This window comes from Saccopteryx bilineata, chromosome 7 (assembly GCF_036850765.1).
Source record: "Saccopteryx bilineata isolate mSacBil1 chromosome 7, mSacBil1_pri_phased_curated, whole genome shotgun sequence".
Taxonomy (NCBI): Eukaryota; Metazoa; Chordata; class Mammalia; order Chiroptera; family Emballonuridae; genus Saccopteryx; species Saccopteryx bilineata.
This window is the reverse complement of record NC_089496.1, coordinates 39,511,926-39,528,188: the sequence shown is the minus strand read 5'-3', so window position 1 is coordinate 39,528,188 and position 16,263 is coordinate 39,511,926. Positions and strand designations below refer to the sequence as shown.

The window sequence follows — 16,263 nt, the reverse complement described above, 5'->3', positions numbered from 1 at the left end:
TAAGTCAATTTCTACTCCAACAAGTCTATCACCAGATAATCTAGCCTGCAACCCTGTTCTCAGAGAGCGCTGACCTCTGGCATCGAGGCTGTGCTGACCTCCAACAAGCCAAAGGTCAGCCCTGGACATGCGTATCAACACCACCTGCGCCCGATAGGGAGCGCTGGGCTTTACTCTCCAGCTGCTCCGTGTTGCCCTCAGGAGGGCACAGGCACATGCTCAGGGACTCCCTCCCTTTCCCCCACCTCATTTTAGTTCCATCAGATGTCCCCTGGCATCACGTGGCCTGGGATTCCTTAAGAGGCAACAAATACGCCATGTCCTCTGAATTAAGGACTAGTGCTGATAACATTTGGTCCTCTTATTTCCATTACCAACCTCAGCGGCCAAGCACCGTGATCACATACACTGGCCTTCACCTCAGAGCTCTGATTCTTCTATGTGATGGCGTTTGAAACACTCATTCAAAGGGACTTTTTTAACCAAAATTCAGGATGTCTGAAACTGACTCCCTTGAATGTCTTTTTCAGTGTTACTGTCTTCCAGATACATTGTCTTGAGCCTCATTTATCATTTCCAGAGAGCTTTCTTTTGCAAATTGCGTCCCACTTGTCTTCGATTCACCATAAAATCCAAACCAAATGCACAAAAAGATAATAGAGCATTACCTTGGGAGGTATGCCTGTCAAAGACAGAAACCGCGAGACCGCTTTTTCTGCCAATAAGACAGTTCTGCTACAATGAGTTCTTTGTTTCCCGCTAGAATAGCTGGTTCTACAGCAATTCCAGCACACCCCACAACGGCCCTGCATTCTTTGCTCTCCTACAGTTAATGAACGCTTCTACCCCGGCGTAACCAGTAGCCAGCCTGGCCGCCTGGCCCCACTCAGGCAGGCAATTAGGAAGGACATTCCGTAGTTCAAGACTCCTTAAGCTACCACCCGTCAACCTAATTTTACAGAACTTTGAGTGTTTCTTTTCATTATTTTCTTCCTTTGACGTCTTAATATTCTAAGGGTCCTGGGAAGCATAGTGCTGGTACCTCATTCTGTAAGGATGAAGCCTTCCACTAAGTACCTTTCCCTTCCTGGGCTCCCTGATAGTTCTAGGGGATTATACCACGTGTATGGCCCTCAATGAAATCAGAAGAAGATTCTTGCCCTTGGAACAGTGCAGTTCAATTCCAAGGACAGGAACCTGGTACCTCATGTCCACGCAGAACAGCAGGACCTCAACCCCGGCTGCATTTTCCCATCAGCATAACTGGAAGTATCAGCTCTTTTTGTTCTAAAAGGAACTTGAGTCCAAAACCATGCAAATCATGCAAACATCTCTGGCAAAAGCCACTGCACACCTTACGTACTTAAGACGTATTTGGGACATTTCTTCAGAGCTGACGTATTTCTAGTCTTCCCCTCTGGTGTGCATTGCTAGCCTTCCCTCCACTTCCAAACTCGGTTGCTTCCATCGCCACTTGGGTTCCTTACTCTGCACTCCCTGGGGACTGGTTTCTGGGGGAAGCACTTCTCTAAACCAATCAAGCTGCAGCAATCCTGATTGGGAATGGCAACAGACACCATCTTTGACAAATGTTAGAGAATTTGTTGATTAAAACAAAGCAAAAGAAAAAGCAAAAATACCTGGAAAGAGAGAGAACACATCTCCAAACCACTAGGGTACTGACGGTTGGCTTATTGATGAGGTCAGCATGAAAGGTCACTCTGAAAGGCCACTCTGCGACCTTATATGCTGTCTTAAAATATGAACTGTTAATACCTTGAATAATGGCACTCAAAACAAAACATCTTTTTAAAACAATCTTAAAAATATATATCTAGTAAGCCCACCATCTCTTAACATTTCAATTTTAATTTAATGATCTTACTCTTATTTCCTCAACTTCAGCAGGGAGACTTTTAAAAGAATTCAGGAAAGATCATTTTAATACATGTTTAATAGTAGTATTTTCCCAGCAAAAATTGATCCCGTTAGTTTTGTTGATAGGTAGGACTGGTTTAATTAAATTATAAAATCCCAATGGAAACCATTTTGACTTTAATTACATTCGTCTTTGATGTGCAAGTTATACTAATTTGCTGTGAAACAGAAAACAGGTCACATCAGGAGTGTTTTTTAAAATTAAAATGTAGCCCTTTTAGTCCCCGAAGGCTGCACGACAGTGTTTTATCTACATATTCACTTACTTAAAGATATTCGAGCCCTGGCCGGTTGGCTCAGCGGTAGAGCGTCGGCCTAGCGTGCGGAGGACCCGGGTTCGATTCCCGGCCAGGGCACACAGGAGAAGCACCCATTTGCTTCTCCACCCCTCCGCCGCGCCTTCCTCTCTGTCTCTCTCTTCCCCTCCTGCAGCCAAGGCTCCATTGGAGCAAAGATGGCCCGGGCGCTGGGGATGGCTCTGTGGCCTCTGCCCCAGGCGCTAGAGTGGCTCTGGTCGCAACATGGCGACACCCAGGAGGGTCGCAACATGGCGACGCCCAGGATGGGCAGAGCGTCGCCCCCTGGTGGGCGTGCCGGGTGGATCCCGGTCGGGCGCATGCGGGAGTCTGTCTGACTGTCTCTCCCTGTTTCCAGCTTCAGAAAAATGCAAAAAAAAAAATAAAAATAAAAAAAAAATAAAGATATTCGATATATGCCAGCTGAATAATTTAACCAAGCCTGGCTAATTCATGTTAATAAAATGTTCTTTTTGTGTGTGACATGTTTTAAGTCAATAGGAGGATATAAAAATGTCTAAATTTAAAATATTCATGTATTCGACTCTGTAACACCATTTGCGGGGAAGTAAAAGTAAGTATAATCTGTATTCGTCTTAGAGCTTACCAAAAGGCCTTTCGGTGCTAACGTATAAAAGCACCTTGACATGAGGTAGTTCTCCTTCCGCAATGATCTCTGGTGATTTCAGTGTTTATCACCACCGCCCCTCAATAATATTTAAATTAATAGGTAAGTCTGCTCCTAACTTTTTCAGGGCCCAAACTAGAATACGAATGGTGGTGGGCATAACAAGACTTAATATTTACAACCTGGGCTAAGAACCCATTAATAAGTTCTATTTTCCTAACTAGATAAACATACATTTATAAAGCCCTTGAAGGCTTGGTGTGAATTTAGAATTTCACACGGTTTGGATTTCTGGTTGAGAGCTTGGCAGTGTGTAAAGGGGTTGCCCCTCATACCTTTGATCTGCCCCTTTTCTCACTTCTAGCTTTATTCTGTATTGGAAGTTGCCTCTCACTTAACTCGCATAGACACTCCAGCCTGCATGGCCAAGCTTCCCCTCTCCTAGGGTTTGGCATATGGATGGCACAGTCATCCCACAGGAGGCCTTAAAAGCTGTTTGGGCAGAGGATTCTAGAGATGATCTAGGAGAGGACTGAAGACTCTGGATAGGCATGCCTGATGCTCCTGGCCTGTGGGAGGGCCCGCGCAGGGCAGGAACTCCTCTACCCCTGGAAGACAGTCTGTATTAATGATCGAGAGCACAGAGTCAAACCCGCGTAGGTCTGTCTGAATTCTGGTTCCATCACTCACTAGCTCAGACATCTTGAGGAAGTCATTCAGTGTCTCTTTAATTGGTTTACTTACCTATAAAATGGGAATAATCAGAGTATATTCCTCAGAAGATGGTGGGCATTAAAGGATTTATTTTCATACCATAAGTCCAGGAGAGTGTCTAGCGTATCGCAAATAGTTAACAATTATTAACTATTGTTATTCTGTTAACTCCAGAACCCAGAACAGTGCCTGACACTGTGGCAGGCAGTTAGACATACTTGAGCGGAGCAAGGACAATGGGCCGGGTGCAGAAGGTCACCAGGGCGCAAATCCCTGGATACCTGGCAAGAGGCAAAACCGGGAAAACAAGGACCTCTGCCCCAGTGTAGCCTTTCCTCTCACGGCATGTTGCTAGTCATGCGGGTTGGGGGGAGAGCAAGGGGGCGGGAGGATAGCTCCTAAGCATGAAGCCCCCAGGGCAATGAGGTTCTTACCTGCATCAGATATATCTAGGCCTCAGTTGTGTTTCAGCCCCAGGCCCCGAAGAGCAGCTAAACCAGACTAGCCAGGACCTCAGGACCAGCTACATGGACTGATGACCCCCTGCCTTGGCAATTGACCAACCCACCAATCCATGGAGACCATGACCGTGAAAAAACATACCTGGAAAGCTGATGAATGTTCTACTGTGATCCCGCTTGAGACCTCCCCTAAAATTCCAGCCTTTAGTTTGTCTTTTTATTATCTTTTTCCAGTGTTTGGTTCAAAATGACTACAAATTCCAGCTTGTATGGAAATCAACTTTAAAATACGTATTGAGGCCCTGGCCGGTTGGCTCAGCGGTAGAGCGTTGGCCTAGCGTGCGGAGGACCCGGGTTCGATTCCCAGCCAGGGCACACAGGAGAAGCGCCCATTTGCTTCTCCACCCCTCCGCCGCGCTTTCCTCTCTGTCTCTCTCTTCCCCTCCCGCAGCCAAGGCTCCATTGGAGCAAAGATGGCCCGGGCGCTGGGGATGGCTCTGTGGCCTCTGCCTCAGGCGCTAGAGTGGCTCTGGTCGCAATATGGCGACGCCCAGGATGGGCAGAGCATCGCCCCCTGGTGGGCAGAGCGTCGCCCCTGGTGGGCGTGCCGGGTGGATCCCGGTCGGGCGCATGCGGGAGTCTGTCTGACTGTCTCTCCCTGTTTCCAGCTTCAGAAAAATGGAAAAAAATAAAAATAAAAATAAAATAAAATACGTATTGAAATAAAAGATCAGGATTACTTCTTATATTTAATTGTCAATGAAAATAATTATCACAGAAATTTTGAAAGCAAACAAATTTGTAAAAAGTGATTAAATATCAATAGGTCTCTATTTTGATCTTTGCTGAAGATTTGCCTTTAAGATCAAGAGCTTGCTTTCTGGGGTGGACAGAGAAGGCAGAACCAAGTGTCTTACAGGGTTAAACCTTTTATAGTAGAACCAACTTTTAAAGGAAACTATATTTCTTTCTTCTTATTCTTCTTCTTTTTTGTATTTTTCTGAAGCTGGAAACGGGGAGAGACAGTCAGACAGACTCCCGCATGCGCCCGACCGGGATCCACCCGGCACACCCACCAGGAGCCACGCTCTGCCCACCAGGGGGCGATGCTCTGCCCCTCCGGGGGGTCGCTCTGCCGTGACCAGAAACTATATTTCTTAAAGTGCAAATTCTATCAAGGATTAGAGAAACACGGAGATCAAGGATGTGGCCACAGTGTACCCGGAACTACTGGAAGACTGACCACTTACGCACATGTATGAAAGCAAGCTTGAGGGAGAGTTTGTTTTGGAATGTTAGGATAATTTTGCCTTAGACATAGAGTGGAGATGTTAAATAGGCAGTTTGCTCTATGCTCTGAAGATCAGAGGAGAGGTCAGGACTGGAGCTGCCATCACAGAAATGGTACTCAAGACCCCAAACGGAATCAGTTCACCTGAGGACTTAGTATATAGCCAGAGGGAAAGTCTGAGGACCGAGTCCTGAGCCACTCCTACAATTAGAGGTTGGAACATGAAGAACTGACATCAGAGATGGAGAAAGAGCTTAAACCAAGGGAATGTGGGTCCAGGAACCAATGGAAGAAGTGTTCAATAGAAGGCAATGGTCAACAGTGTCCACTTGCTGACAGATAGTAGGTAATACAGGGTGAAGACTGTGAGTTGGCCATGGGATTTGGCAATAGGAAGGTCACTGTGCTTGTAACAGTAGTGTGCTTGCAGAGGTGGTAAACAAAACCTGACTTTAATGGGTTAAAAAAGCAGGCAAGGAGAATTGGAGACAGCAAGTATGGACAACTCTTTGAAGAATTTGGGCTATAAAGAAGAGTGAGAAATAGAAGAGGGAAATTACAGCATGGATGGATATGCGTACATTACAAGTGATCCAGAAGAGAGGAGAAAAACTCGTGAATCAGGAGACAGGTAACAGTCCTCCAACCAACTCAAACAAGATATATTTGCTGTGACTCCATGAGGATAAAGTAATTAACATTTGTCTAAGGAAGTAGATTTATCCATGTTATTTTTTCCCTTCTTCTTATACATGCATACCAAAAAGCTGTTACATAGGCATACTTTTAAGAAAAATATTTTTAATGGAGCCATAATAGAACCACTGAAAAGCAAGTGGTTGAAATCATCTTTGCTTGCCTCCTTCACTCCACATTCTTCCCATCAGAGATAAAGAACATTCTCGTGGCCCTAAATTTCAGCTAAAAACATTCATGCTCTGGGGTTAATGAGTGTGTTAACTCCTCCAGTAGTATTTAGACTTTTAGTATAAAATTACTTTCTTCTAAATAATCTAGTTGGGAAAAAGAGATGAACTGGGTGAGGATAGAGATGCAAAAAGTTGGCCGAATTGATTGTGCATGAAGCTGGGTGATGGGTATATGGTGATTCCTTATTTTATACCCTTTTCTTTTCTCTTTCTTTCTTTCGACAGAGACAGGGAGAGTCAGGGAGAGGGACAGATACAGAAAGACAGGAAGGGAGAGAGATGAGAAGTATCAGTACTTTGTTGTGACACCTTAGTTGTTCATTGATTGCTTTCTCATATGTGCCTTGCCTGGGGGGCTGTAGCAGACCGAGTGACCCCTTGCTCAAGCCAGCGACCTTGGGCTCAAGCTGGCTACCTCAGGGTTTCAAACCTGAGTCCTCTGTGTCCCAGTCTGACGCTCTATCCACTCTGCCACTGCTTGGTCAGGCCTTATACCCTTTTCTCAGCTTCTGCATGTGTTTCAAAATTTGCATAAGGTAAAGTTAAAAGTTAGAAGAAACATAGTGTCAAGACCATGCTTAATCCAAAAAAATCCATTTAATGATGAGATTTCAGATAATTTGGTAACAGGTGAAAATATGGTGGCATGGGAAATTTTCTGGCATTTTCAGATCTTACTTTGCTTTTATATACAGCAGAAATTTATTTTTTAATCAGAAAGTGTCTCAGTTGCTTTAAGATAGAATTAATTTGGATGCTTATTGTGCAAATAATTTGGAAGACTGATTTTTTTTTAAATGACAGCTTGGTTCTCTTAAATATCCTCTCACTTTAGGAAAGCATAAAAATGCTGAGAACACTTACGTTATGAAATATGTCCTGAGAGAAAGTAATATACAGTTTAAAAACAATGGTAACCTGGTTGGTTTTTATTTAAAGGAATAAGTAGTTGATTATACACAGAGGTGAAGTTCCATTGCAATGGTAGTTACCTTTTTTTTTTTTAAATTTCTGAACTTTGTCACTCCTATATTGCTGTATAAAAATTTAGTTAAAAAAGACTTTTAACCCATTAAAACTAGCACATGTAGAAATAAGAGTGTTCATACATTAAGTCTTCAAATATTAACCACTAGGTATTCTTTAGTGTTTTCCAGTTACTCAGTAACCATTTGTTAGTGTTATTATTGTTACTCTAATTGTCGGTAATTCCCACCAGGGAAAGTTGAATGACAAACTCCAATAAATTTTCTAGATCAGAAGAATATTTAAGTTTTATTAATAACATCCCTCTGGCTCATGATATAGTCATGAACAAAAGTCCACTATGTATTTGGGACCTACAAATTCTATTTCAAAAACTAAACCCAAAGTTACAATGTTATGCAGTTTATGATTTCTTTTGTATGGCTTTAATGCCATCAGTATCTCCTTGGTATAAACTACTGAGCAAGGGAACAAGATTTCCTTTGTAACTGATACCTAAAATTCTATTCTGCTTTAAGCGTCTAATTTGCACTGGGAAGACATATGATTTGAAACTTGTAGCTATATCACGAAAGTACAACAGTTTATGCTGATCTCTAATTTTCTGAGTTGTGCTGGCTGTAATTTAAATTTTTTTCATGTTTTTAACTGCAATGCAAACCAGTATACATGAGGAACCATTGTATATTGACAGAGGCTGGGAAAAGGATGCCTTGTTCTGATTTTGGATAAGCATTCCCTTCACCACTGCAGGTGCAAGGGAGTCCATTCATAATATTTGCTTAAAATCAGCTATAGTTACTGGCTGGAAATGCAACACTATTACATGAGAACTTGGCTAATCTTTACAAGCACAAGGAATATTTAAAAATTATTACTATTAGCAAATTTTAGAGGCAAGTAGGACTTTTTCCTTTGCCTATGTCTTGGGGACATTATATATGCTGTTGACACAATTTTGGTCATTTTACTATTGTGTGTGTGTGTGTGTGTGTTTACTAAATCTAGAAAAATAGTCACTTATTAACACAGGATAGAATTTTGCTAAGTGGAAAATCTGCTGTAACAAATGCATATTCCACTTAAGAGATAATTGACAATGAATGTTACTCTTTCCTTTGCCTTGTTTCACTTATTTTGATGTCAACACATAAGCCAAAAATAACCACAAGATAAAAAAGAAATTTACTCTAAATGCTCTCATTTCACATAACTGGGTAAATCTCTTTTTGAAACAAATAGTAGACAACTATATATGCAACAAATAAGTGAAGCTAGATGGATGTTTCCATTATAAACTCTTATTTATAAGGTTATGACTTGGCCATTTTAATTAGCTCAGGCAGAAACTTGGCACACCAGTCAAAGCATCAGAGAAAATTTTAGTCTATGAAACAATTATAACTCTCCTTCCACAGGAGAGGTCAGAGAAAGGCTCTAATAGAATTTAAGGGCTGGATGGTAAAACACAGAGTAAATTAAAAAATAAACTGCAACAATAATTACATTGTCAAAAATAAGTGTTTGGCTTATGTAATAAAAGTCCTCCTAAAGTGATGGTTACTACTATTACTGTCTGTCTTACTGTTTACTGGCAATCCTGTAGCTTCGCCTTACATTTGCATATCATTCAAAAGTGCCACTTTTGGCACTTTAATTCATTCTGGCCGAGCACCGTGATAGAAGAAACTTCACGTTGCCATCCTTTTCTTTCATGGCCTCACACAGAAGACTCAGCCCCGTTACACCAGTTTATCCTCAGGCTTGAATCGAATGCAAGCTCGTGGTTAGACCCTCATGCTAGAAAGATGGGAGCATCTTTAAGGGTGCCTTCAAGGAGGATGCCTTCGAGGATGGGGCAGAACCCCTAACGTAGCTTCTGTCAACACGACCGCTCGCCCTTGCAATCGTCCGTTCTGTTACCGCTTCCCCAACACCCACGAGCAACACACAGTATCTCCACTTATAATTAGTTATTGCTGTCACTCCGGGGTGGAAATGCTTGACACCTGGCCTCCCTCAGGCCACATGTGATGGGGGACGCTGTCAACCGTTCTTCTGAAGTTCTATGTGTAGATGGAGGGAGGCTGTCACCGGGCCACTTACCTGGCGGGGAAGCTCTTTGTGACAACACAAGACCTTTGAGAAAGATAAGAAAACAAACAAAAACACTCACCACTTTGGCCCAGTCCAAGAACGATCGAAAACACCCAGGCTGCCCGGAGGAACGGGGCAGGACCTGGCCGGCAGTTTTGCAGGCAGACAAATGCGGCAATGAAAAAAGCCAGGGCGGAGCAGCACATAATGCAAAGCAGCCCGCACCGCGCCCGCCGCCTGGCTGCTCTCCGGCTGCGCGCTCGCGCCTCCCGGGCGCACCTCGGAGCCTGCGGACCAAGTGTCGCTAGGACGTCTCCAGCAGGCCCGGCAGGCGGACCCCGCGGCTCGGAGTAAGCGGTGCAGGTACGCTGTCCCGGGCACCGCTCGGCATCTCAGGGCCCTCGCGGCCCTCCCAACTCGGCACGGCGGGTCCCAAAATCTCAGCGAGAAGCACCTCCTCCGACAGCCAGTGGCCCGGGGTGGCGACGCGAGCGGGATTCCGCAGCCCGCTCTGGGACAAAGAAAAGAGCTTTTGTTTCTCTCCAGCCGACGGGAATTCTGCAGCATAAATCAGCTTACAAAAGAGCCAAACACAATCAAACCCCAACAAAGCCTTAAGCCGGGGGAAAAACCAGCCTAATGTACTTTCACTGGGTGATGCCGCATCTGTGGGAGGGGACGCCGGTGAGGCCGGAGGGGAAAAGGCGATGGCGCATCAATCAGCGCGAGCTTCTTCCACAGGTGGGCAGGGAAGCCAGCTCCACTTAGTTGCAGCTTTGCAGCCTCTTTAGCTGAACAGCGGGCAAAGTCGAAGCGGCGTCTTGGCTGGCAAGAGAGGAAGCTCGAGCTGCCAGCAGCCAGGGAGGCGGCTCCGCGAGCGCCCTAGAAGCCCCCGCCGGCGCCGGCGGACCCGGAGCGAAGCATCGCAGCTCCCCGCTGGGCCAGGAGTGGAGCGCACCGCCGCGAGCGCGGGAGGTTCCGCGGGGGTGCAGAAGCCCGGCCTCGCGGGGCGGGAGCTTCGTGCCCTCGTTCTTTTGGCCCCAGTGTGCAGCTCCGGCGTCCGGCCGTCCAGAGCCCCGACCGCTAGCGCGCTCTGGGGTGCACCCCGCGAGGATGCGAGGGAGGCGAGTTGGTGGGGGGGGGGGAGGAGGTGTGGTCCTATCCCGGCCCCAGGGTACGGGTTGGGGGGGGGGGTAGGACTCCCGTTGTGCGGATAGTTGGGCGCCTTTAGGGCCTTAGTTGCTAGGAAACCGCCCCACGCTACGGAGTGCCTCGCTGGGGCCGCGGGCTGCCGAGGAGGCAGCTCGCAGCAACAGCAAAAGCTCTGAGAAGCGTGGGCGGGACATTGGTGAGGCATGAAGTCACCGCGGCCCACACTCGCTCTTTGTTTTGCTCACTCCAGCTCTTTTTCTCCCCCTTCGCTCTGATCGTTGTCATTCCCATAGTTCACAAGAACTCCTGATGCGTAGCCGCGCGCCGGGAGTCGCACGCTCGGTTGCCTGTCCCTCTCCTCCCGGAATTCCTGCACTCCAGTGCTCGCCCAGCGGGTGTAGAGACTCGCTCAGCACGAATGGCAGCTGTGCGCAAACCCCAGCTTCTCACCCAGGCTCTGCGCACTTCTTTGTTTGGAGTACTCACGGCTCCGCAGCTGCCGCACGCCTCGTGGAGCCCCGGAGCCTCTCCCCACCTCCAACACCCTCTTTTCCGCTGATGCGCACTGCCCGCTTTGCTTGCAGAGTTAGGAGCTCACCCTTTGCCCCACCCCAAGACTGGCCTGGCCGGCGTCTCCCCAACACTTGGAAAGTTGGGCCGATCTGCAGGGGCTGTACGCGGAGCTAGCTGGTGGCCGAAATTTCTCGCGGCTCTTCCACTCGGAGCATCAACCCTGGGCGAACAGCCCTGCTCTTTCCAGGGTCTGGTGGTGGCTCCGGGCTTTTGCTAGTTATAATGGGTCTTTTGACCTTAAGCGTCACCTTCCCAATAAACGGAACAAAGAAGTTACAAAGGGCGGCGGAGCAGGAGAGAGAAGCTAGGAAAGGAGGTGGGAGGGCATTTCTGCCTGCTTGTAGAACAGAAATTCAGGTGCACACTAGGAGCGGGTGTTTTGCTGGGTAACCGTCAGGGAAGCCGCGCGCCTCCTTAGATCCTGTCACTACCAGGCTAGGCCGAGGGAGAAAACGCAGTCCCCTGGTTTGAAAACAAGGCACTGTTTCCAATCTGAGACATAGGGTGATGCTTCTCTTTTTCCTCTAGGGGCAGGAGTGGTTCGCCCTGGTAAAGTGGGACCTCTCATTTCCCACTAGCAGCCTGCCCGACCGTGTGCAGGGATCAGACCTCTCGCAGGCATCAGACCAGTCCAGCCAGGTCAAGGTGAAATATGCGGGAGTTTCCCTCCTTGCTTGCTTGATAGTTTCCATCTCCGTATTTGGAGGGGGGGGGGGGTAAGGGGAGAAAACAAGTAGGAGGCTTTCTCTCTCTTTTTTTCTTTCTGTTTTCTAATTGTTGACTGAGTGAATGGAAAGTACCTGATTAATAAACCACAGCATTGAAAACTCCCCCTTTGCAGGTGTGGACTGCACACGGAGCCCACAGAATTAGCTAAGCAAACCAGGAAACCAGTTGGAAAATTACAAGGGCCCTGGATCCACAAAGCAGGTTTTTTTGAGAGACCCGAATGAATGATGCAAACCCGAAGGGCTGGTTCCTGTAAACACAGTTCCACTGTAGGCACTGAACTTTGAAGACGTAGAATGAAATCCTGCTCAGCTTTATTCCATCTGTTCTTTCCGCCGTTCCAAGTTAGAACAGCTATACTTTTGCTGTTAATGGTCTTAAAGGAAAGGCCTGAAAAATGGCTGGGTGAAGATGAGGATATGAAATTTGAACCACCAAATGAACATATTGAGACTAGTTAGTACTTCACACTGGGGTAGGAGGAACGCAGGCAGCCTTGAGATCGTACAGCGCTCTAATGAAGGGAAAGGGTCAATCGTAATGCCTGTGCGGGAGTGTGTGTGTAAGTGCACTCTGTCTTGTAAAGAGAAACTTCCACATTTTGTTTTATGAAGCCCAAGCACATATATGTCAGGATGCCAGTTCTCTATGGAATTGTTGAAGAATAAGCAGATGTCATTTATATCATTTCCCAGGAGCAAAGAGGTTATAATTCTGATTTTCGAAATAAAATAAGACAGCCCTGGCAAGGTACTCAGTGGATAAAGTGTCCGCTCACTAGAGGTTGTGGGTTTGACCCTTCCTGGTCAGGGCACGTAGGAGAAGCAACCACTGAGTGCACAACTGAATGGAAAAACTAAGTGAAATAATAAGTTGATGCCTCTCTCTATTTCAAATCAACAGAAAAATTAAAATAAAATAAGATAGAATATCCCAGCTGTGAGACTGTGATCCTTGTGAGTTATTTACAAGCAAGTTACCTATACATTTTGGGTTATAAAAATAAAACCTTGAACCCTGAACATCATCTGTAGGTTTGGTGTTTTCTTTTTCTTACAGTAAATAAGTAGTGTAGGAACAAAAACTTTCCCTGTTTCCAATAAATGTCATTGGTCACCAGAGCTCATTCTTTTTCCTGTAAGAAAATGTGTAGCATATTGTGAAGAAATGTGGTATTATCTTCCTCATATTACCTGAAGAATCCTAACAGAGAAAAAAATGTTCCAGATTAATTCCTGTCTTTATCACGTTCTTCTGTCTTGCTTTGAAATTTCTGACAGCTAATTTTTCATCATTTGTGGTAATGAGAGCAAATGAAATTCACAGATAGTGTGAAAGTAACATTTTAGCTATTCACTCCAGCCTTCCTATCATCAGATTCTTTTCCTTGCTAGTGAGTCATATGATTAGATGAATTAAGTTTCTTTCCTGCTTCTTTAACCTTGATTTCTCACTAACTCAGTTGATGGTAAGAAATGAATAAACTATATACAGATGGATTGTGGGAATGAAGAGAGATATCTGAGAGCCTGCTCCTTTTAGTGTGTATTCAGCCTTTTAACTAGATTTTGTCCAGATTATTGACCTTATAGTGACAGTTAAAATCATATTCACATTTTAATATTATAGATGCTTCTCAATAAAAATGGAGTTATGTCCTGATAAAACCATCGTAACTTGAAAATACTATGTTAAAAATGCATTTCACACACCTAGCCTACTGAACATCATAGCTTACTTAGCCTAGCCTGTTTTAACCATGCTCAGAACACTACATTAGCCTACAGCTGGGCAACACAATGAATACACTGTAGTGTATCAGTTGTTTACTGTTGTGATCCTGTGACTGATTCCGAGCTATGGCTGGCTGCCACTGCCAAGGGTATCATACTGTGCAAATCACTCACTAGCTGAGAGAAGATCCAGGCTCAAAATTCAAAGTACAGTTTCTACTGAATTCATATTGCTTTTGATCATTGTAAAGTCAGAAAATTGTAAGTTGTACCCTCATAAGTTGGGACCATGTATATCAGAAGTTGGTATCAGAGATACAGTATTTGATATTTTTTATTTTATTTATTTATTATTATTTTCTTTAGTGTGAGAGAGAGGTGGGGGAACAGAAAGGGACAGACAGACAGGAAGGGAGAGAGATGAGAAGCATCAATTCTTCGTTGTGGCACCTTAGTTGTTCATTGATTGCTTTCTCATATGTGCCTTGACCAGGGGACTCCAGCTGATTCAGTAACCCTTTGCTCAAGCCAATGACCTTGGGCTCAAGCCAGCGACCTTTGAGCTCAAAGCAGTGACCATGGAGTCATGTCTATGATCCCACACTTAAGCCAGCAACCCCACACTCAAGCTGGTGAGGTCATGCTCAAGCTGGATGAACCCACACTCAAGCTGGCTACCTCGGGGTTTTGAACCTGGTCCTCTGCATACCAGTTCAAAGCTCTATCCACTGTGCCACTGCCTGGTCAGACTTTTATAGGTTTTAATTAGAGAATCACAAGTTGTCTATGAGTTTGCTTCATCAACAGCTCTTAAGAGATGACACAGCCCAGCCAGTGGGAATTATTATTGTGACTATGACTTCAGGCTTCTTCCAATGATAAAAGAACATAAGCCACTAGAAGTTACTTTGGGTCTTTCTGTGCTGAGATTTAAGAACCCCTACCATATTGGATTAATAGATACTCCCCAAAGGCCTCATGTGTGATTATGGACAAACTCTAGTATCAGGTGCAAAATCACAGAAAAATGAACTGCTTGAGCCAATGTGTCTTCCCAAGTTAATTCTGTGGATGATTAACTCTGTGAGATGTAAATGATTTAGGCTAGAGGACTTCTTTAATTAAGTTTGGAAAATGCTGGGTTAAAGTTGAGTTAAATCCTTGACTGGAGAATTTTCCAGAAACTTAGGTCGGCCAGCATACATTGGATTCTCCAAAGGAAGAACCCTTTATTCAGGAAACATTTGACAAGAGTGATTTTCCATAAATCACACTGCTGAGACTTAATTCTACTTTGCAAATTGGACACTAAGAACCAGGTGGGTGAGGAGACTGACCTCATTTCAAGAGAATTACTGAGCAGGCATGATTCGGAGCTCTGATTCTTCTCTACTACCTCGTATCAACGATGACTTTTGGTTTCAAGTAACAGTCAGATTCTGGCTGCCATGGGTAAGAAAGGAAATTACTGAAGGAATTGGGAGCTTACAGAATCAGCAAGAGGCTGAGAGACCAGAATTGAATGGGCCAGAAATCAAGGGAGGAGGCACGAGCAGTAGCAGCAAGCGACCAAGTAACAAGAATGCTTTCAAATCCCTTCATTTTTGGACCCCTTGTTAAAGAGTCAGAATCCCGGTTGGGAATATCTAATATTCAGAACTTTAGTCATATTATCAGTCTCATGGCTTTCGGGGGGGGGGAGCTCTTGCCTTTGGCTTTCTCAGTGGAAAATCTAGTACTGTTTCCCAACAAGATGGCATAAAGTTGTTGTAGGTTGATAAAGAGAGCCCAGAAAAGTGGCAAACATTTATTACTCACATATCCTGAGTTCTGTATGTTACAGCCTTTCATTACAGTTGAATTTGGGGTAATGGTGCCACGCTAATTTAGCTCCCCTGCCCACGAACCCATGCTTGGGTTGACAGTATTAGTTCCCTTCACGGATACTTTTGAAGGAAGCATTTTGGCGGTGCATAGTTCCATCCTAGCTTTGTGTTGTCCTCCCATTGCATACAGTAAACTAATGCTTATTTAGCTTTTAACTCATTCTCGGAATGATGATAAGTTGTAGTGTTTGAATTACTTTTTTAGCTTTGGGAAACTGACCTGATGGGACGTGAGGTATGAATCCCCGAGCTCCCTTCCTCCTTGTATGGAGTCATTTTGGGCTGTGTGGTCTACACTAGTGCTTCTAAAACTATTATTAGAACAGCAGTAGTGTAGGCTTTTTTTCTTTTCAATTCATCATGGATTGGTACTTTAAAAAATGAATTATTAAGAAATGAGTCATAAAAATATCAAGTTGTCATAAAATTTCCTAAATACTGACTCTTACTTTTTATACATTCTTTATACTGAACCAGTCTCAAACAATCGAGGACTGGTACTGTTACCACCACATGTCGGGTACTATTGAGCACCGTGGCCCCAAGTTCCTGTAGGAGTGAGTGCAGGTGCCCACAGTGATGACTGTATTCACATAGCTCTCTCATTGGCTGCCTTTCCCTCCCTCATTCCCCCCACTGCTTCCTTCTGTGTTCTTGCCTCAGGTCCTCTTCTGGAGGAACCTAAAATAAGAAAAGTAATTAACTAGCCTAGAAACTACTCTCTGGTGTCCGCCATGTGTGAATTTGAATTTCATTCTTGTCTAGCTAACAGGCAATCCACGGAATATAAAGCACTAGGGCTTTGGAGTCTGAAAAGTACAAAGTTTGAGTCTGCTACTTACTAGTTCT

The 16,263-nt window shown here is 44.9% G+C and overlaps 2 protein-coding genes across 5 annotated transcripts in view; one reads left to right on the top strand and one right to left on the bottom strand.

The window, feature by feature from the left end:
• The window catches only part of ITGB8 (integrin subunit beta 8), a 79,560-nt gene extending 69,097 nt beyond the window's left edge, over positions 1-10,463 (bottom strand). The window contains exon 1 of one of the 2 annotated variants that reach the window (XM_066239791.1): positions 9,421-10,463. In XM_066239791.1, the coding sequence (XP_066095888.1) occupies positions 9,421-9,547 (127 nt within the window). In that variant the 5' untranslated portion in view covers positions 9,548-10,463. The remainder of the gene's footprint in view (positions 1-9,420) is intronic. The other variant, XM_066239792.1, reaches the window with a different exon arrangement.
• The window catches only part of MACC1 (MET transcriptional regulator MACC1), a 234,791-nt gene that overhangs the window by 6,221 nt on the left and 212,307 nt on the right, over positions 1-16,263 (top strand). The window contains exon 1 of one of the 3 annotated variants that reach the window (XM_066239785.1): positions 14,672-15,101. The exons of 1 other annotated variant lie outside the window; for it this stretch is intronic. In XM_066239785.1, coding sequence (XP_066095882.1) covers positions 14,894-15,101 — 208 coding nt within the window. In that variant the 5' untranslated portion in view covers positions 14,672-14,893. Of the gene's footprint in view, positions 1-14,671; positions 15,102-16,263 lie in introns of those variants that run through there. One more of the 3 variants, XM_066239784.1, reaches the window with a different exon arrangement.